We start from the raw sequence: 21,488 nt of genomic DNA on the forward strand, positions 1-21,488 counted from the left end.
GTTCATTTTGAAAAGCAGACGGATCGGAGGCTTCACACGACAGAAAAGGGGAAAGGTTAACGCTGACATGTCATGCATAAATAATGACTGTAACAAATGGCAGCAATAAACATGTCCCCTCAATGGCTTGCTTCCTAAATTCCAGCCTTATTCATTAGTCGGCTGTCATCGTTAATAAAACTGTAACAAACTTCATCTTGCGATTGCGAGCGTCCAGAAAAGGAGAGTGAGGATTGTCTTATTAGAAAAAGAATTACACAAATTTACAAAGAACCCTCCCTGAAAAAATATTACAAGTCGATCCTGAAAAAACGTCCCTGCTGGCAAACACGGTATTGATTAAACTCACGGGAATAAGAGACAGAGGACTGATAAACACATCCCGCGTGGTGCTGCGATCAATGTGACCCGCGTGTCGGTGATCTCAGCGTTTCCCTGAAAACACTCCATGTCCTCGTCGTTGTGCTATCGTTAGTCTGTGCTTCATCAGCCCTCTTTGTAAACACGCTCCCACAAACTGCCACAGTCAAACCAGCCTCGGAGCCATCTGGCCGGAATAGAAATCACTCCCACAGAACCACCGTCCATCTTTCCTCCTCCTTCCCTGGTAGTGGGAGAAGTTTCTGGTAAACACTTCACATTACACGGACGGAGCAGGAGGGAGCCTGAGAGGAGCACCGGTGAGAGAAAGAGAGAGAGAGAGAGAGAGAGAGAGAGAGAGGAATGTGTTTCTGCAGTGTGGCAGAACTCTTCACACCACGTTACAGTCACACCAGAGAGGTTATAAACGAAAACGTGTTGTTGTTGATGTCGCTGACAAAGTTGATTTGGCACTGCTCCAATCTGGCAATATCCCCGAGGTCCAACTCTGACAGTAGCTGAGTCGGGTCTGTGTTTGTTGTGAAAATCCTCTGTTTCTCCCACAGCTCCTCCACCTCCAGCTTTTCATCTCTGTTGTCCTCGTCGTCATCCTCCTCCTCCTCCTCCTCTGTGATGGAGCCGAGGCGGGTGGCGCTCCCGGGGCTGTCAGCAGGCGGGCGGTAGTGGCACTGCCCGTTCAGCAGCCTCCTCAGTGGCATCAGGGGCACCGCCTCCTCTCCCAGCAGCTGCTGCTGGCAGTGCCGGAAATCACTCTGCCGCTTCAGCCGCTTGAACTCGCTGAAGGCGGAGGTGGCGTTCTGGTAGAGGCTGTGGGAGATGGCTCGGGCCTTCTCCGACTTGCTGACCAGGACGGCGTGACACCGCAGCACCACGGCCATGTTTTTGACCTGGTGCCGGTAGATCCAGGCCAGGATCTTGGGCCGGGACGGGTCGGCGCTGCAGCAGGTGATTCTGTTCAGGGAGTAAAGATGCTGGGGCTTCTTCTTCCCAGATTTGTCAGCGCTCATCCTGATGCCCTGTGGCCCCACCGATAACCTCATCTTGATACTCTGCTCCCCGTAGTTGCTCCTCGCCCAGATCTTGGCAACGGCCTCCTGCGTGCAGCCGGGTCCCTTGGCCGTGATGGTGACCACACTCCCCAGGTAGCGCACATTGTAAACAGGCTCCTCTTTGTTCAGCTCCACCTTTTGCCGTTTGGTCTGGAAGATGTTGCCCACCCAGTCGAAGGGACAGTCCGGCAGCAGGTCCGGACAGGAGCGCAGCAGCGAGGAGAGGATGGACTGGTAGGTCAGCCCGGTCCCCAGGCTCTTGGGTTTATTCTTGGCTTCATCCTCGACCAGAACAAACTTGTTCTTCCTCCAGGGAAGCATGGTGCGGCAGGAGTTGGAGCGAGTGAGCCCCTCTGCGTTTGCACTCGTCAGCTCAGACACAAAAAGAGTCAGAACACCAGTGTGAGCGAGAGTGGGAGGAAAAACAGAGAGAAGCTGCTCCACGAAGCACTGAGGAGAGACTGAGAGCTGAGAGCTGAGAGCCCGTCGGTTCCCTTCCCTCGCTCCTCCTCCTCATCCTCATCCTCCTCCTCCTCATCCTCCTCCTCCTCTTGCTCCTCTGTTGTCTGCATCATGCAGCGCTGATCAGTGCAGGAGCCTCAGCCCGGCGCTCAGACAGCCTCAACCCCCTCCCTGCTTTGTTGTTTCGTTCCAAATGGCTCCGCACCAACGCATTATTTCTCCGTATCCCTGTATTTATGTTTCTTGTAAAGTCGAGGACGAGAGAACATCGTCACTCTCTCCCAGGGGAAGTACGAGACTTCTTGTTAACTCTGGTATAAAAGTCACTCGAGTCCAAACTGTGAAATTGATTCTTCTTGTTCAGTGTCATGTTTAATGTGAACAGAATGATCTTGTGTCATTGTTAGGACGAGGATAAAATCAAAACCTTGTACCAGCCTCAAATAGTTTGAGAGCTTGTTTAATAAATAGACAAACACTAAATCTGAAGTTATGTTCTCCTGTTTGTTTTGCATCAGCATTTCCCAGAGAAACTTGAAAGGACATTTCAATGCATCACAGTCTCCGTGTGAAAGTGCAGCTCAAACACGCAGGATGGTCCAGCTCATTAGAAATGAGGATTTAAATCCCGCACTGTGATATTATTACTGTTTTATGAGTGATCATACTAAATAATTCAATATCAACTCGAAGAAAGAGCAAGAGCCTGAAATAAAAAATAGTTAGTAAGCTCCAGCTTCTGAAGAGTCCAATGATGAAACATAAGTTATGCATTTCAAACTAGACCCAGTATATATTTGAAACTGAAAAAAGGGATTTGTATTCTACACAGTCCAGGTTATTATATCCACTCTAAAAACGAGGCAGTGAAGATTGGAGAAAGTCCGAAACCCTCTGTCCTGCAAATTGTGCTCGCACTGATTAATTTGTTTTACCAATTTAAAGTTGGAGTTATCTCCAGGAAAGTTATTTCCCTGTGAAGAAAGTGCTGCAACTTAGAAGTTTTACTGGTTGAGGTGCAAAGACCAACTTAGGCTATAAGATTAGTTCATCTTAACACACTGACATGTATATTGGAGCTCAGAATTTCCGAACGCCTGGTCAGGTGGACATATTACTAAGCTGTTAGTACACATGAAATTATACATTAATATGAACTGTTTTGGCTAACAATGGCTAGCTGGCTAACGTCAACATTGCTCCTGTGCAACTGGAACGTTATCAAATCTGACGTCATTCCGAGTTCCGAAGTTTACCGGAACGCAACATTATTCGGAGCCTGTTAGCATGCAGATATTAGCATTTAGCTAGCCTCACAACGCTGCTAGCTTCACTGGAGACACTTCACCTTGTTTAATGTTTAACAGAGACCTCCATCGTTCACCGGGCTTCAGCGCGGCCGTAAACATTCAACCGTGCTTTGGCTGCAATGAGCGGATATTGCAAGAATGATTGTAATAGGACAATAAAAAAAGATTGATAGCGTCATCAGCATTTTGTGGCAGAGACGTTTATTACAAAGTAATTAAGTCAATATAAGTGGCATCTGTTTCTCTTAAACATATTTGCTTTAGTAAATTGGTGTTTTACTGTATAAACACGGTTTCTAGGTGACTGGGCCGAGTGTCTGTGGTGCACTCTGCTCTGGAACCTGATGAAACCGAGACCGGTGAACATCTGTCTTATTTTACTCCTGTGTCCAAACATCTGTGCGATGGGCCGACTCTTAATAACGAGAGCAGATAAAAGCCGTGCGCTCTCGCCGTGGAGGATTCTGCTGAAATGAATCAATATAACTATCGTCTGTTTCTGCCGCTGAGTCGAGCCGGCAATGGGAAATAAATTGTCGCGTGGAGATGGTGGGAGAATTTCTCTGCTGGGGTCACTGTGGCAACGCTGGAAAAATAAAGGTCTCTATTTCTCCCCCTGGTGTTTGCTGGTTTCATTGGAAAAGATCTAATTGCTTTGGAGATATGGCCTCATATGTGATTTATGATGATTATATAAGTTGAATAAAGAGTTACCAGGATGTAGCAGATACGTATCGTATGCAGAAACAAAATGTAGGATAGGGAGAAAATGATACTGATGACAATACTAAATAAAAACTCAGGAGACAGAGATGTGTTACTCATGGTACCTTATGTTTTTAGAAATCAGGAAAGATGAACAATAATAAATAAATCTGAATATATTTAACATTAGGCCGTCACATTGTCACATTTTACCCAAATTGAGACTTTCTAACTTTCTTTTATCTTATTTTCGAGTGCAGTTGTGAATATTCTGAATCCACAACAAACTATTTCAAGACTCCATGACATCATACACGCACAAATGTTCATTCTTTCCCAGCACTGGAATTAAGCAAGTTTTCATACTTCAGGAAATCCCTTTAACAAACACTCTGTAGGAATCTGCAGCAGCTCATATAATCACAAGATTTTAACACACGGGAAAACATCTATATACATCTGCTTCTAATTTCTTAAACTACAACCTGGGTTTCAACAATCTGATCCCTGGATGAACCAGAACTTTCTCGAGTCACTGAGAGGCCTCATACAAAGAGCTGTAGTCCCATACTTCATCGCTTGCTGTTAGATAACTCATCTCTAATCACAGAAGATAAACGCAGACCCTGATATGCTAAATTGAAGTAATCTATCATGGTTTGGCCTTTGCAGAAACGGATGTGTGTATTGACTCATCTGCCGTCTGAGATATGGTCCTGGTTGTTTGAATTAGGAACTGTCTCGACTCTCATCTGTTTCACGTCCAGTCGGATTATCTCCAGGCTGCTGGTTTGACTCTGTGTCTGGTTTGAGATCGTGCAGCCGTTTCATTTACAATAAACGCTATAACTGAGGTTAAAAGCAACATAATATAATGATCTGCATCCATTGTAAACTGCTGTAATCAGTGAGGAGAGAGGAGGGGAAAGTTGCTCAGCGTGAATTAGCTCTGGCAGACAGAGAGTGTGGTGCATTTTAATGAGGCTTTCTGCAGTCAAGGTGAATGTTACAGAGTTTATAAAGAATCTTATGCATAAACTTTACTTACAAACAGTGGGCAGCTTTAATCATGTTCCTCCGGCAAGGTTACAGTATCCATTCATTCATTCGTTTTGTAAATAAGAAAAATATTAATTATACAAACAAGTGAAATATGAACAGAAAAAAGTTACAAACAGTTATGAGGATAAAAACTTAAATACTTAATCTCATCTCGAAATTATAACTTTGACTTGCTGTTAACTGGAGGAAGAGTCCCTGGATCAGCAAAGTCAGCAGGAGTCCTCCTCTGGGGACCATGAACGTCCAATAAGAATTATCTTTGAACAACAAACCACCAACACAAGCATCCCATTTCCATCCTACACCACTTTTCTGGCTTGGAACTGTTCCCCATTTATTGGATAAATTACAATTCCATCTCCAGCTGATTCATTGTAATTTCCTGTCACTCTGACTTCCAGCATCCCAGGTTCCCAGATGTTAAAACAGCAATCGATCTAAGTGACGTCCTTCCCTCAAAATTCCTCCTTCTCCTTCGCTTCTTTTCATTGTTCTCGAAGGCGACTTTTCATCCAGCGTATGCTTCATATTTATTTCTCTGCAGCCTAATTGAATTAGGCTCTCGGTGCATCATGCTACACTTACCCGGAGCAGTGTAATCAATGAGAGGGGCCTGGCAGAGAGGGTCGCAGCTCTCACACGGCTGATTAATGGTCGTGCGTGAGGGCGGCGGCGAGGCGGCCGGGCACGCCGTAAAGAACGAGAGCGAGGGAACGATGACAGGAAGGGCCGCGGCGCTCCTCATACATCAGGCGGCTGCAGATAACACGACTTCAACCAATAAACAAAAAGAGGCAAGTCCTGCGAAAATGATAAGAAAAGGCCGCGGACATTTTTGCTGAAGTCGTTTCTTTGTTTACAAAAAGTGGAAGTTTGAGCCTCGGGGGATGAAAATCATATCACCTCATTGCCAGGCTGTAGATTATCATACGCCTGGCGGAACCCATATTGAAGTTCAAGTGAGTCATCGGGTAACGAGCAGGACGTTAGACACAGGAGGTTCGTTCCTTCCTTTAATCAGGGGAGCGACACAGTCACAGGAGACCTGAAGGTCGACTCATTTACTCCTGGACGGGAAGTGCTGCACAACAGCGAGAGATTTATTAGTTTGAATGAAAGGTCAGATTAAAAATGTTAATTAGCAAATGAAATAAGTCCATTAGTGCATATTGATGTGAATAAGACATAGTTTTTTCGGTCTTTAATCATCCAGATGTGACTCACGGTTAAATCATATTCAGGTAAGTTGCATTCTCGCCAAGACTAAGATGAGAAGATCCACAGTTACTGTCATATCTGCCCTTTGAATATAGAGTGACAGTCGGCAGCCGGTTAGCTTAGCTTAGCATTAAAACAGAAGATGGGAGGAACATGTGACCTGGACTCTGCCTAAGGTGAGAAAATCCACATATCAACTTCTCTAAAGCTCAAAAACAACAAGTTATATATAATTTATTTATTCTGTACAAAAACTGAAGTGTAAAAATAGGAATAAATGAATAACAGGAACAACTTAATGACCGAGCCAGTGACTGTCACAGCACCTTAACGTTAATGAGCCGCTGCTTCTACAGGGGTTTTGATGACTTCTGGAATTATTAGATATAGATTATAATAGTTTTTAAGATGTTTTATTGTATCTGCAGTGACAAAGCACATTTTGGTTTCATGCTTGACGACATTCACACTAAGTGGATCACGAATAGATCTTTTTTCTGCCCTCACTTATTCACACTGCGATAATTGCCAATTACTGATATCCTCCATATTCAGAATCATGAGCGTCATTATTCATTTTTAATGCAAGTGGTTTTGTCCTTGAGTGAATACGAGAGGCATCACAATAAAAACTGGACCGAACAGCTTAATTATACATCCAGAGCTGTTGTTAAATATTCCTCAGAGAACACAATGCCAGGTGATTTCAATATATCAAGGAACTGAGACTTCTCCAAAATTCTGTTCCTTTCAGTGGGAGAATAAGCAGATTGAATGCCTGAATAGAGCTGGAAGCTGTGCGATGTGTTGAGAGAACAAAAATATTAAATCTTCCAATTATTCCAAATGGGTTTTTTACACAAGAGACTCTACGTTTGAAGTTTTCCTTCTTTATCAAACGCCCAAAACTTTCTATTTTAGATCACAGCCTTGACTTTAAAAGGAACCTGAATGAAAGTTGAAAGTTTTAAAATTATATTTATAAGCTGAACAATGGTTCAGAATTACATAACAGTCAAAGAGGGAGCGGCACTTCTTCAACCGAAATTGGCACAATGTTCAAATCTGACTTTTTAAAGGTTAGCAAACTTATTTACGTGGCTTAGAATAATGTTTGTGCGCTCAGCTACTCATGCAGGCATCCTATCGTGTTTTTCTCAGCATTTCTGCATGTGTGCAGTAAATCCAACACAATATTACAAGCAATGCAAGCTGCTGTGTTGGGGGGTGTAATTGGATAAACTCAGGGGTGGGGAGCTTGTCTCAATGTTGACAGCTTATCTGAACAGAGTAGATTCCAGCTGCAATCCTTTCAACACTGCACCATCCAGAGGAGACACACACGATGCTCTTCTCACCTCTCGTGCTCCCGTAAAGCTGCTTCCTCCATCTGCTCTTTGAAAATCCACTTGAGCGTGTGCCAGGCTGGCATTTGAGCACAGGTCCTTGTGTGACAGGCACAAAGAAAGTGAGGAGGAAGGAGTATTTACGTGGGCAGCGGGTCCAGAAAGGTGGATTGAGTTCACACAACAAGGTGACTAATATCTCACTGAAGACCCAAGGACATCTTTGTTCTTTCACCGGAGTTGAAAATGAGGTGGCACCTTTTTGGCGGGCAGAAGAAAGCTGTGAATTCTCGTAGGCTTATCACTCACGTGTCAGGTCGAGTTTGTCAGACGGACGTCGCCAGAGGAGTTTTACTGTTTATTAAACCACTGAAGTTTTAAAGGTTAGTTCAAGAGGCCACATCAGAGCAAAACTTATAATCTGGGACATGTTTTTTGTCTGAATTTAATTTTCTAATGGAAAATCCAGACTAAATCAATAAGTAAAGCATTAACAAGGTATTTAAAAACGATTCTGCTTGAGAATATACAGAGTCTGTGGCCAAGGGAAAAGATTCTGGTGGCTGGAAGCTTCTGGTTTCCTTTTTCTATTTTGACGAATCACGTTTGAGCATCTTGATTGAAATGCATCAGCTTTTCAATTTACCTGCGCTCACATGCCGATAGCTGTTATTAGCAATTAGCCAAAATGTTGTCTTAAACTAAAACACCTTGAAAAACTATGACTGTTTGTGTTCGGTTTGGAGAAACAGACTCGTGTGATAGAGCGAAGCTGAAACTCCAAAAGTCTGTGTCCGGTCTTACAGAGTGTTCTTTTTTTAACGTTTTATTAAACAACAAAGAAGAAATACAACAAACAAATGATGTAATGATGCTATTCGAAGAAAAGGAAGCTTCTAGTCACGTATGAGGATCAACACATTAAACAACATCACTGACTCACACTCTGCCTCGTGTTTTCTCAAGTCACTCTGGGATCTTACCTATATTTATTTAAATGTACCTGTTTTTCGTGCGCTGGTGGGAATTGTAAGTCCTGGTTGACCTTGGAGCCTCCCGATAATACCAGTGTTGAAAATATAATTTGTATGCATCTGGAGTATGAACTTCTACCTCAGAGGGTCGACTGAGGGCAAGAAAACAAATCTTCCTGCCTGCCTGTGGGGGATGGATTCTGCATTCATCAGGCCCGAGCACCGGTGGTGGGGAGGCCTCTTGTATTTCGAAGGATTTGTTTTACCCTTTAGGGGCTTTTTCAGGGCCTAGACATCCTCAAATACTCACCAAAGTTTGCAGGAAATTCAAAACCCTTAAAAAGTAACTGTATTCTGGAGTGATTTGAAATGGGCGTGGCAAAATAGCTCAACAGCGCCATCTATGGAAAAGCCCCTCAGTTGGCTTTTAACAATCTTCACAAAAATAGGGACACCGGTGCATTGTTAAAAACACAACAAGAAGCCAGCAATTTAAAAATAAAAAAAGTTTGCTCTTTTGCTCTCTTTATATAAAAGAACAGTTTGCTTTAATGTCAGTAGTGTCCAGTTGGATTTCTCTTATTTCCTGAGATATAAAAGGATTGTTTGGACGTAAAGATGAAATTCAAATACTGTGGAGATGGACATTTTACAACAGAAAATAATTAATATTATATTACTCTGCCACACTAGAAGTTTGGAAACCTGAGGGTGGTGACTGTTAAGTTCTATGTAAGTGGTCCCTTTCAATAAAGGGTCTTCTATCATGTTGACTTAGTTTGGAGAAATCAAATAACTTAAACATAAATATATACATTAAACACACAAGTTATTTAAGGAAGTCACTCTTAAGTTATTTGATTTATTCACATGCACTCAACATGATAGAAAACACATCATTAAAAGTGACCATATGTCAAAAAAAAAAAGAAAAAAGGTAAAAAAGGTACATGTATTATTATGGAATTGAAATACATAAAATCACCGCTTTAAACATGATTATTTATTTGAGTGTATGCAGGGACTCTGAACTATATATTTATAAAACTATATAAAAGCTCATATTCATACAGAATGACACATAAACAAGTACTAAAAGATTCATAAAAGCAATCACATTAAATATTTAAGATAAAACAGATGACTCTGAGATTCAATTCAAGATTCAATTAAAAACTCTGGAGCACATAGTTATGACTGGTGGTGTTACTGATGATTCGACAGCGACATCTTGTGGCCGGGAGGAGAAACTGCAGCTCGGGGTACTTCCTGCTCCTGATGTTCGCAGAGGTGGTTGTTGTTGTTGTTGTTTCTGTTGGTTCCGTGAACTCAGCGACGGGAGACTCAGTGAAAACAGGTTTGATAAACATTTGTTAACAGATTTCCAACTTCTTCGTAACACGACAGCTCACAGGCGTCTCTTAAACGAGGGGGTGACGTGTAATGCTAGCGCAGTTAGCCGAGGCACCGCTAGCAACCGGCTAATTTCAGCTAAGTAGCCAGTTAGCTTAGTAAGAAACGAAACTAGCCAGGTGTCAGTGCTCGCACTGTAGATAACTAACTGAGGTTAATAACTAGTTAGTGAAGCTGAAGCGAGACGTGTCACTTAATAGATGATTTAACATTACAATAAACACAGCTAGCTTGATACTAGCCATGTTAGCTCCGTGTCTCTGCCAGAGGAAATATCTATCTATCTATCTATCTATCTATCTATCTATCTATCTATCTATCTATCTATCTATCTATCTATCTAGATATAGATATAGATATAATAATAAAGTGTATATCTCTGTATACAATCTGTATTAGTTCATGGTTTGTGCAGTTGCTCAACTTTAAGTTGAAAGTGAAATTTAGATAGATAGATGGATAGACAGACAGATAAATAGACAGACAGATAGATAGATATACAGATAGATAGATGAACAGACAGACAGACAGATAGATAGACAGTCAAACTCAAGAGCATAAGAACAATAGAAAGTTCAAAATGAATCAAGGAGAAGTTCACTGCAGTGAGATGAAAGTCTCGCCACCAGAACTACAAAGCTGTCAATGTAAAGAAGTATTGTGCTAATGTAAATATTGTAGTAACTGAGAGTACTGCAGAGTATTGAAGATACTACTATATAAGATAAAGAGTATTGAAGCCAAATATAAATACAGATTTAAAGATGAATTACTGAAGATATACACAGTTTTGCATTAGACTAACAGAGGCTGTAAATATCACGGTACAGCCGGTGTAAAGTGTATTCAAACAAAAGGTGCAAGAGTAAAACTTAAATACTAAAAACTACTCTCCTCTGAAAGGTAGCGTTGAAAATGAAAAATCCTTAAAAGTTCTACTTGAGTTAAATGTGCAAGAACAACGACAGATTGGTAAATGGTGTCTCCTCTTTCCCAGCAGCACGGATCCCAGGATGGATTCCAGTGGGAAACCCTCCACTGCTCAGATCGTGGTTCTGGCCACCAGCTCGGCCCTGACCGGCCTCTTCTACACCATCTACAAGAACAGAGCCACCACGGTGGCCAGACTAAAGGTTGCACGCGTTTCTGCTCACTCTGTATCTGTCACGTTAATGTCACCAGCGTGTGAATTTATTGCTCTTTTATTTTCCACGTGTTAATTTTCAAAGTTTGTTTCGACAGGAAGCGAAGAAAGTGACCATTGATAAGGATTTGATTAACCTCCTGTCTGAAACTCCAGGAAGATGTGTCCCCTACGCAGTCATAGAAGGTGCGTTCAGCCACCCTGACTCTTTTTAGGGCAAAAACCTCTAATATATACTATTAAATCATGTATATTTATAACAATAGTTCCACACTTAGTCTTTACTTGTCGCACACTGCAGGCGCCGTGAGGAATGTGAAGGAAACTCTGAGCAGTCAGTTTGTCGATAACTGCAAAGGTGTCATCGAAAGACTGACGCTGAAGGAGGAGAAGATGGTTTGGAACCGCACCACTCACCTCTGGTAAGTACGACACTGAGACAAATATACACTCACAAGGTTTTATCAGGGGAAACTTCACATCATGTGACCTTTCAAAGTTATATTAACACAACATTACCTCCCTGAACTCTTTGAAACGCTCACGGTCCTTCAGATGTTTACCTTTGACCTTCTCTTAAAAACCGGCCTTATAGGAAAATACGACCCTTCACCTTTCCGACAATGTTTGTGTTACTTTTTTGATTTGATTTTGATCGTTTACTTTTTAAACACTTCAAAGTATAGATCTTGACGGCCCTTAACTCCTATACACATAACTGCAAATATCACTTCTGGGCATTGAGCTGCTGGTGTTGTCTTTAATCCAACAGCTCTGAGTAGGAAAAGAGTTTTTCACTCACTGGAAAAGTAATAAGCTCCTTTTTATCTCAAGATGAAAACTATTAAAAAAGCATTTTAAAACTTTTTTTTTCGATTTAAAAATGTACAATTAAATGTGATTTCATTTGGATTCTAAAGTGACAGACAGACACTTAACATTTGCAATAAATTCAGTTTCACTTTTGATGATCACTTGTTGAATAATAACAGTAGTAACTGGGATGTTTCTGAACAGGAACAGCACAGAGAAAGTCATCCACCAGCGAACCAACACAGTCCCGTTTGCACTCGGCTCTCACGACGAAGACGTCTCTGCCTTTGTGCGAGTCATCCGTCCGCTGGACGCTGCAGAGCTGGACCTGGAGACCACCTACGAGAACTTCCACCCCACCGTCCAGTCCCTGTCCAGTGTTATCGGCCACTTCATCAGCGGGGAACGGCCCAAGGGAATCCACGAAACCGAGGAGATGCTGCGGGTGGGAGACAGCGTGACGGGGGTGGGAGAGCTGGTGCTGGACAACAACCTCATCAAGCTCCAGCCTCCCAAGCAGGGCTTCCCTTACTTCCTCACCCGGCTGGACTACGACTCTCTCCTGGGGAAGCAGGTGAAGAGCGTGAGACTGTGGAGGATTCTGGCTCTGGTCTCCGGCTTCGCCGCCTGTTCGACGTTCTTCTACATCCTGTGGAAGAGATACGTGCTTCACAAGCAGAGTAAGAAGGAGAGGAGCATGCTGGAGGAATACAAGGAGCAGCAGAAGAAGCGCATGCGTGAACTGAACATGGAGGAGAGCAGCGTGTCGCCCACCAGCTGCACTGTGTGCCTGAGCCGGGAGCGCTCCTGCGTGTTCCTGGAGTGTGGCCACGTGTGTGCGTGTGCTCAGTGCTACGAGGCCCTGCCACAGCCAAAGAAATGCCCCATCTGCAGGGCGCCTATCGACAGAGTGGTGCCTCTGTACAACAGCTAATTTGGACGTTTCACACACAGAGACTACTCAGCCTTTTACAGTCACGGAAACGCATCATTCCAACACTGTCGTCTGCGGCTCCAGATGATCAATAGCTTCAGGTTTTGTTTTTCTTTCCCGTGAAATGGTTAAATCCTATTTGGAAACTATAATTCATCTTGATAAAGAAAATAGAATTCCTTCTTTCAGCCTTACAATGAAATGTTGTTCTTCTGTACACAGAAATACTGATCAGATAAGTCATTGTTTCCAGATAAAGAAATAATTTATGTTAAGAGTGTTTTTTGAATGTTTTATAATTTTATATGCCTACATCTCAGTAGAAGAGCAAATGAACATGTAATGGACAGCGTCTGAATAAACATTAAAGTAATGCTGTAAATTACAATTGGAATTGTTTGGTTTGAAAAACTTTTAAACGTGTTAAAGTCATATTAATCCTCAAAATAGCTGCACGACAACATACACACAACAAAAAAAAGATATGACAACTAAAAACATGACAAAAAGAGTCACGTCAGCACTTTATAAACTAATCATTTTTTTGATTTATTAATAATTTATTGATAACTTAATCTGCCAGACAAATGTTGTGGAGCTTAACTTTTAAGTGACATGAATTGGAAGGCTGAAAAAGTGCTTCACTGCATTTAAGAAAATGTATTTAGTCACTTTACGATCATTTCTACAAATGTCTTTGTTGTTTAAAGACAGTTTATAAAATGGATTTTACTATCATGAATTCTTTGGGGATACTTTGTTCTTTTAGTCTCTAATTTTGATTTGAGCGTGTGAACAGATTTTTTTTATAATCTTCAAGGGCTTGTGCTTTATTCAGATGAGGAGAACCTGCAGCTCACACTGAATATTTCTGTGTCAAGAGTTTAAAGAGCGAGATCAGGTGATTAGAGATGTTGGAGGCGGATAATTGTACAAACCTCCGTCAGGTGGTGTCTGGCTGATCTGGTCCTTTTTCATTATCCACCGGGCTCCTGATAATTAAGGTTTGTGCCCCCCCGCAGTGCGACGAGCCAGTGGAAACCAAAGATCACAGATTCAGGGACGAACTCTGAATCCTCACAGATCCTCACACTTGTAACCTGCTTTTGCTTGAAGAAAATCCAATGAACTCATGAATGAAATCTCATTAAAGACAAATGATGACAAAAAAAAAACAACAACATTCACAGTCATTGTGTAAATACAAGAGAAAGATCGAGGTTTCTGCCAGGGTGGGGGTGAGCCTTCCCACAACATCAGGGATGCAGATCCACATGCTCTCCCAGTGGAAGCTGCTGTTTCCACTCCTGCAAGCTGCCAAGTATTTAAAATAACTTATAAGTGAGTAATCATGTATGAGATTTAGTTAAAATAATAATGTAATATTGAACATTTCACCATTGGCGGACCGATAAAGGACTTCCGATCTAATCTAATAGTTTCCATGACAAAAATTCATTCTTTACAGAATCGTTAACCTTTATTTTATCCCGTTGCTTTTTCATAAAACCGATGATCCTTCAGGCAGAGTTTCAGCTTTTGAAGACAGACGAGGGACCACGAGACAAATTCTTCTGCTGGATTCAACTTGGTGCCGGCAGGGAGTCAGGTCCAGCTCCAGGGGAGGTCGACTTTACTCAGGCTGAGGACTGTTCCTCCTCTGAGCTTTCAAATTATTCTGTTATTCTCTGAAAAAAAGCCATCTTATCTTCTCACATTATGCCTTGAAACCTAAGTTGTATTTTTAAAGTGACACTGGGACCCTGATATTATCATTACATTAATTTTCAGTGGCCGGCCACCGGATCTATTTTCCAGCAGTGAGCTGATGCTGAGCTAAATGTCAGATATAACGTGTAATCAGAGTATTATTCTCTCCTTCCTGCTGCATGTATGGACGCTGATGAAAGGCAATTTACCACCAGGCCGGACTGAGCCCGGTTTACTTCTTCATCTTCTCCACCACCCGCGTCTCTTTGTTTGTTTGTAGGAAAGATCTCACGAAAACAACTGAACAGATTCCCATACAATTAGCTAGAAGGATGGGATGTGGGTCAGGGACGAACCCGTTAAATCATGGTTAAAATTATTCAATAGTTATTACTAGTTGTGACTGTTGGAAAAGTGGTTTATAAATGGATTTTTGTGCAAATGTGCTGCAGCTGTTTTTCTGTTAATGGCTCTAATCTAAACACACTAGTAAATGATCTATTTACTACTAATAAATGCTTTAATAAACCCTTTACAAATGGTGCTTATCAGAAAATATCTATTTCCAGATGTTTAATCTTTGGCTCTGACTTGATTACATGTTTTGAAGTTTAACTACAGGGATCAAGCAATGATACCTCGAGATCACACTCGTGAAAACATCACTTGTTCAGCCACTAGTCATGCATTAACAAATCACTGTTTCTCATTGGGTCACTAAATATGAAAGCAGCAGCTCTGGTCCGACACCATGGAAACACATCAATTTAGCAGCGGGATCTGTCACTGTACTCAACCATCAAAGACATGCAACAATGTGAGTTACTGCCTCTGGTCCATTCACTGTGACCTGGTTTCCCACAATCAGAGAGAAGCCGGGTTCTCACACACACAATAGACCAGTAAAGTAAACAACTTGGCTTCAAGAAAGTTCCATACAGACACAGTTTACAGCTCAATCTCTTTAAAGTGTCAATGTTGATTAAAGCACAGGGATGTTAGGGAGAGAATTCAAAGAGATTTCACTTCAATAAATAACACGTTAGCTGTGCTCTGACACTCACACACAGCTTTGTTCCAGTCTCATATCTCATGTTCTACAGTTTAGATATGACTGGAATAGATAGATAGATAGATAGATAGATAGATAGATAGATAGATAGATAGATAGATAGATAGATAGATAGATAGATAGATAGATAGATAGATAGATAGATAGATAGATAGATAGATAGATAGATAGATAGATAGATAGATAGATAGATAGATAGATAGATAGATAGATAGATAGATAGATAGATAGATAGATAGATAGATAGATAGATAGATAGATAGATAGATAGATAGATAGATAGATAGATAGATAGATAGATAGATAGATAGATAGATAGATAGATAGATAGATAGATAGATAGATAGATAGACAGATAGACAGACAGACAGTCAGACAGATAGAAAGATAGATAGATAGATATAGAAGAAAAGGAAGAGTAAAAGTCATCATGGCGCCTCCCTGTGGAGAGAAGTGTGCCACACAGCATCTGCCCCCCCCCCCATCAGTTCAGTCTCCAAACAAACAGCTGATCTCAGACTCTCTCCAGTCAACATGAGGTGAGTCCAGCACCATCAAAGATCATCAATTTACTTCTTCTTTTATACATTTGTTTGGGAAGATGGTTCACTGGGTAATGAAAAGCTCAGCTCAACAGAAGTGAAACATGAGCTGAGATCCTCTGTGATTCTGTATTTGAAAGGGGGTTCACTCTGCTCAAAGTCTGAGAAATAGAATGATTTGAACTGATTTTTTTATTTGTTTATCACTGAAAATGTTTTTTTCTTGTTTGTTGATCTCTGGACTCTTGATTGTTTTTAGGTTCATGTTTTTTTCTTGAAATAATATGTAATAAATATTGTGTTAGCAGGACTACTGTCATTCCTCAGTATTCTAAACTCAATGAGGGTTGAACATTGTTGGAGAAGAAGACACATGTATTTTACATAAAGGGATTCATTTAAGTTAAGTTGCTTTGTTTACAAACACAAAATATAGTTCAAGACAACCACTGCATGTCTATCATATACAGAACAGATGTTAATTAAAGGTGAATCAATGAAATCAAGAGCAATTAATGTTCCGCAAGCAAAGTGTTGTTGAGTTTTAATTTAACTCACTGTTCGAATAGCAATATTTTGCATTTCATCAATTTGATATTCTTTGGCACAATTAATGGATTAACTATTTATTTTTTTAATTCACATTTTAAGATAAGGACAATGGGTCAAGAAGAACAATTGTTACTAATGACAATTGTTGAATGTTTCTCATAAATTGAAGAAAATCTGTTTCATCAGATTTTCAAACTCCTCCAATCTTCCTCCACAGTCTGCAGTTAGTTGCATTACTGACAGTGGCCACCGGCGGCGCTGCAGCCTCAGCCCTCCTCTCTCAGTCTCAGCTGTTCCGTCTTTAAACACATTTGTTGATGCCAAACAGAGGCTGAGAACCCGGAAGTGAAGCTTCGACGGAGGGTAAACAAAGCGGAGCAGACATGGAGTCGGTTTTCTTCAGGTTTCAATCTTACGACTTCGAGTCTGATCAGAAGTTTCAGGAAGGACTGAAAGTTTTACACGAGTCAAAGAACAAGAGAGAGAAAAGTCAACTTCAAGACATGAAACTCTTCTTCTACAACAGGTCGCTGCTGCTGCTGTTATATTAGACATGTATTATATTATATTACACTGTACATGTGTTATAGAGATATTATAGTATATTATACACCTAGTATACATATAAGTTATATTATATTATAAATGTACTATATTATATTGTACATGTATTATAGGGATATTATATCCCATAACTCTGTATATAATATTATATTAGACATGTATTATAGATATTTTATTGTGTATTATTCATAGAGGAATTATATTATAAATTTAATATAATATATTGTACATGTATTAGAGATATATTGTATTAGACATGTATTTTATTATATTACACTTTTATAGAGATAATATATTATGTTATACATAGAGGAATTATATTATACGTATATTATATATTATTTTATATGCGTGTTATACAAAGAGGTTTTATATTATGTGTGTATTATATCATACATCTGTTTATTATATTGTACATGTATTATATTATAAATGTATTATATTGTACAGGTTATATTACTCATTAATTATACTATAATTTACATATATATGATTGTACATGTATTATATTATAATATATCGTACACTTGTATTCCGTGTATTATACATATAATCAAAAAGTTTAAAAGCAGAATATATATAAAAGCTGTTTCACCTTTGGTAGGATGTTTTCATGTTTTCTCTTTCTACTGTTTGTGGATCTGCTACGTGTTTACCTCACCAACTCTTCCTCTCGGTTGTGTCCAGGTTTGTTGAGCCCATCGACCGAACGTGCTACAAACAGTGGAGCTCTGCTTCTCCTCCTGTGACACAGACGGAGCAGGAGACGCCTTCAGTTTCAGACTCTGATCTCAGTAACATCCAGATCGTTCAAACGGCCGCAGAGTCGGAGGTGAGCCAGCTCTCCTTTGCTGAGGTGATGCGACTGGTTCAGGAGGGGAAGGAGGTGCCAGGAGCAAAACAACTGGACATCAAACCGTGCAACCAGAGTGCAACTCCTTCTCAGATGGAGAGGAGACTGAAACCCTGGGAAACTTCAGCGTCATCCTCCAAATGACCTTCACCTCTTTACAGAACTGTGCATTCAAGAATATTTTCTAACAAAAACTTTAAGCTACATGAAATGCTAACATGTTTTCAGGCCTTAAACATGAAACATGGCTGTAGTTTTTAACATTTGTGATAACTTTGAGCTGTTGGGACATAGGAGACGTTCAGTGACTCAAGGAGTTTTCAATAACTTAGATTAACCAGTTAAATGAAAATGGTATCCATCAATGTTCTACCATTTCTGAGTCAAGGTAGAGGCTGACCACGAGTCAATGGGCCCCTGAACATAGATATGTACCCCCCCAACCCCTTGTACATAAGACTCCCAGACCGAACGTCCGCCATGACCCAACACTGTCAGTGGTCATCTACTGTTTTGTTTCGGATTGATAATCTGAATCTGATAAATCGTCACTTCTTGATTTATTCAGACATTATTTCTTCTTTGTGTTTCTCTACTGCGTAGAGTTATTGGCCTTACTTTTTTCTTTATTTTATCCTGTGAGCTGTCACCTTCAACAATGAATGGTCACACAAGGTCTGAAGCTACCGAAGTGGGACCATAGACTGATATAAAGTGTGCATGCTCTACTGGTGGGACCCACATTTCCTGGAAATCTAAAGAAAACCACTGCATTCCAGAGCATCCTGCAGTGTTATAGTGACACTGTGTGGAAACAGCTAAACTTCAAGATCCACGAGGAAACAAACTGGACACCAGAACATTTGATTAACAGACCGTAGCAACTGTTTGATGTTTTAGTTTAATCTTTTTTATTTATGAACCAAGAACTCAAATGAAAACAGTACTGATGATATTGTGAGGATTAAAACCAATGAAGTAAAACAGTCTCGTCCATGTTTAACAGCCGTGACGGGACGCAGACTCCCAGGAAGCTGATGAGCTCGATAAAATAAAACTCTGCACGTCCCAAATGTTTTACTGCAGCGGAGCTTTTAACACTTTGGAGCTCTGGTGGAGAAACTTGTTATTTCCACATTAAACAACTGGACATGTTCCTAATCACTGGATTTATACAACAGCATAGATTTAGTTCAATCAGCTGATGTTACGACAATGAGCTCCAGTGGCTTTTCAGCATGATTTCCATAATTAGCAAAGGCCAAATCTTTCTATTTGTCAAAAGTAATCTAATCAAATATATAAATATATGTGTTTTGGTCCATGAAATTGTATTTTTTGGACAAAATTAGTCAGAATCTAATTAAAATAATAGAAAAAAAACAAACAAAAAACAACATGTCTGGCCATAAAAAACAAGGCCCACTTGTTCAGTGATGTCCCGAGTAAAAATCCCACATACATTTATTCAGTACGTCACTTACACACAATTGAAGAACCAGCACACACCAAACCAAAAACCTAACCGAAACATTCACTTTTATAAGGAGCCAATCAGGGCACAGGTAATAAGACCAACTGTACATGCAGGGTTAGCACCGTTAGCATAGCACCGTTAGCGTAGCACCGTCAGGAAACCGGATGAACCAGAGATCGATGAGGTAAAAGTGTCGACCTTGTCTGAAACAGTCTGTTCCTACTGCAGGTCTGTCCAGCATTCACAGATGAGTACGTTACACAGTTAAAAGTAATAAATGGTCAACCACAGGAAAACCAACAGTGATTCACACGTGAGGCAGCACCACAAACGTAACTTTCAGAAAAGTTAAAAAATCCCTCATCTGAACGAAGGAAACACGGGTGTGAGTAGAATCCTACTTCAAGGTCACATGACAATGTTGTATGAGAATTAAAAACTAGGCAGTCACAGTAAACAAAAATAAAGATATTACACTGGTGCATATTAATGTTCGACTGAGATCGTCAGTAAACATTACTGTTGACAGTACAGTTAACAAACCACATCTTCTCTCTTTCACGTTATGAAAGGGCTGCACCTAACTCTTATTGTTTAATCTATTTTTTAAATATGAATTATACAAAAAAAATGCCAATTCACAACTTTGAAGGGTCCAAGGTGACGTCTTCTTTTGGGTTAGTGTATGTGATTTGCTCGATGCAACAGGTAATTCGATAACAAGACTTAAACTTAAGATTTAAAGACAGTTTTCTGGCATTTAAGACAAAATTATTAATTGAAAAAATTATCAAAGGTTGTGGTGATTATGGAAATAATCGTAGTTGCAGCCCTGGGGTCTCATTTATACGTATGTACACTTTTAGTATGAATCCTACGCACTCTTATGAATGAGACCCCTGGTATTTACATTGATAGAAAAAAAATAAAACGAACAATTTCCCAGGTGTCGTACATGTATATTTTAACTACTTGAACTTCGCCTTTGTGTTTGATCCTGAGGAAGATTTACTCTTTCAAGCTTTTGTAGACATTTGGTTATTAAAAGGGATCAAACCTGCAAAACCACTGTTGTGGTCCTTTAAAGTACAAGTATCCTCATAAGAAGATATTTAACATGATGAGTGAGTGAGTGAGTCCTCCGTGGTATTAGGACACAACAGTTGAAATATAGTTACGGTAATAGTCAGTTTTTTCCAATGATTAGCCACAAAATATTTTTGATCAAGTATAAATAACAGTCCTTAAAATAGATACAAATCTAAATGTTAGCACAAGGTCACTGGTGCTCCGTAGCAGGATTAATGTAATTTGGTTAAAAATGTATAAAAACTTTTCCGGATTAGATCTAAAATCTCTGGTAAGATTACACGATAAAACAAAATACAAATACACACAGAAAGAAAACCAAGTTAACATTGTTGTTCATAAATTATTAAAGATAAAAAGTGTAACTGCAGTAAGTCTGTGTTGAGGTAGAGACCTGAGACCTGTATCATGAAGTGAGATCAGCAGTTACCTGGTTTTAAAGAGTCTAAAATGATCCTGAGTAAACAGTGTCATGATGCTGGTTATTGCTTTAAAAGTAATACCCAAAAATTAAAAGTATGGCCATATTTTTAAGTTAAGTGTTAATGAGTTTTTATCAAACTATTCTGCAGTTTGAAATTCTGATGTTCTGGCACATTCTGGTGACCTGAAGTCCAATGTTCACTCTGTTTGAGCTCTAATTCTGTTTCTCCAAACACCAGAGGGAAACATCTGGCTCATGTGCAAAATCCTCCGAACTAATCAGCAGCTCATTTCTAACCATGTCTGTCATTTAGTGATGGATGGGTACGTCATGATAAACTTCGTCAGTGTTGAGATCCGGATGTTTAGAAATGATGAATCAAGTTATTGCTCAG

General features: G+C 40.2%; 2 protein-coding genes across 3 annotated transcripts; one reads left to right on the forward strand and one right to left on the reverse strand.

Moving 5' to 3' along the window:
* Positions 1-767: 767 nt before the first annotated feature.
* fam43b (family with sequence similarity 43 member B) lies at positions 768-1,751 on the reverse strand. The gene has a single exon (XM_061075595.1). It carries the CDS (start codon positions 1,749-1,751, stop codon positions 768-770), a length of 984 nt encoding a protein of 327 aa, XP_060931578.1.
* Positions 1,752-9,756: 8,005 nt separating this feature from the next.
* mul1b (mitochondrial E3 ubiquitin protein ligase 1b) lies at positions 9,757-13,199 on the forward strand. 2 transcript variants are annotated; one of them, XM_061074903.1, is made up of 5 exons: positions 9,757-9,864; positions 10,918-11,053; positions 11,163-11,250; positions 11,366-11,486; positions 12,082-13,199. In XM_061074903.1, exons 2-5 carry the CDS (start codon positions 10,934-10,936, stop codon positions 12,809-12,811), a joined length of 1,059 nt encoding a protein of 352 aa, XP_060930886.1. In that variant the 5' UTR covers positions 9,757-9,864; positions 10,918-10,933; the 3' UTR covers positions 12,812-13,199. The 2 variants fall into 2 exon arrangements, with proteins under 2 accessions (XP_060930886.1, XP_060930885.1); XM_061074902.1 differs by having other exon boundaries at positions 10,921-11,053.
* The last annotated feature ends 8,289 nt before the right edge of the window (positions 13,200-21,488 follow it).

This window comes from Limanda limanda, chromosome 7 (genome assembly GCF_963576545.1).
Source record: "Limanda limanda chromosome 7, fLimLim1.1, whole genome shotgun sequence".
Classification (NCBI taxonomy): domain Eukaryota; kingdom Metazoa; phylum Chordata; class Actinopteri; order Pleuronectiformes; family Pleuronectidae; genus Limanda; species Limanda limanda.

Bases quoted from the DNA above. Each gene is read 5' to 3' on its own strand.
- fam43b (XM_061075595.1), bottom strand. From the start codon at position 1,751: ATGCTTCCCTGGAGGAAGAACAAGTTTGTTCTGGTCGAGGATGAAGCC.
- mul1b (XM_061074903.1), top strand. From the start codon at position 10,934: ATGGATTCCAGTGGGAAACCCTCCACTGCTCAGATCGTGGTTCTGGCC. The intron at 11,054-11,162 runs GTTGCACGCGTT...TTGTTTCGACAG, and splicing joins CCACGGTGGCCAGACTAAAG to GAAGCGAAGAAAGTGACCAT. The intron at 11,487-12,081 runs GTAAGTACGACA...GTTTCTGAACAG, and splicing joins AACCGCACCACTCACCTCTG to GAACAGCACAGAGAAAGTCA.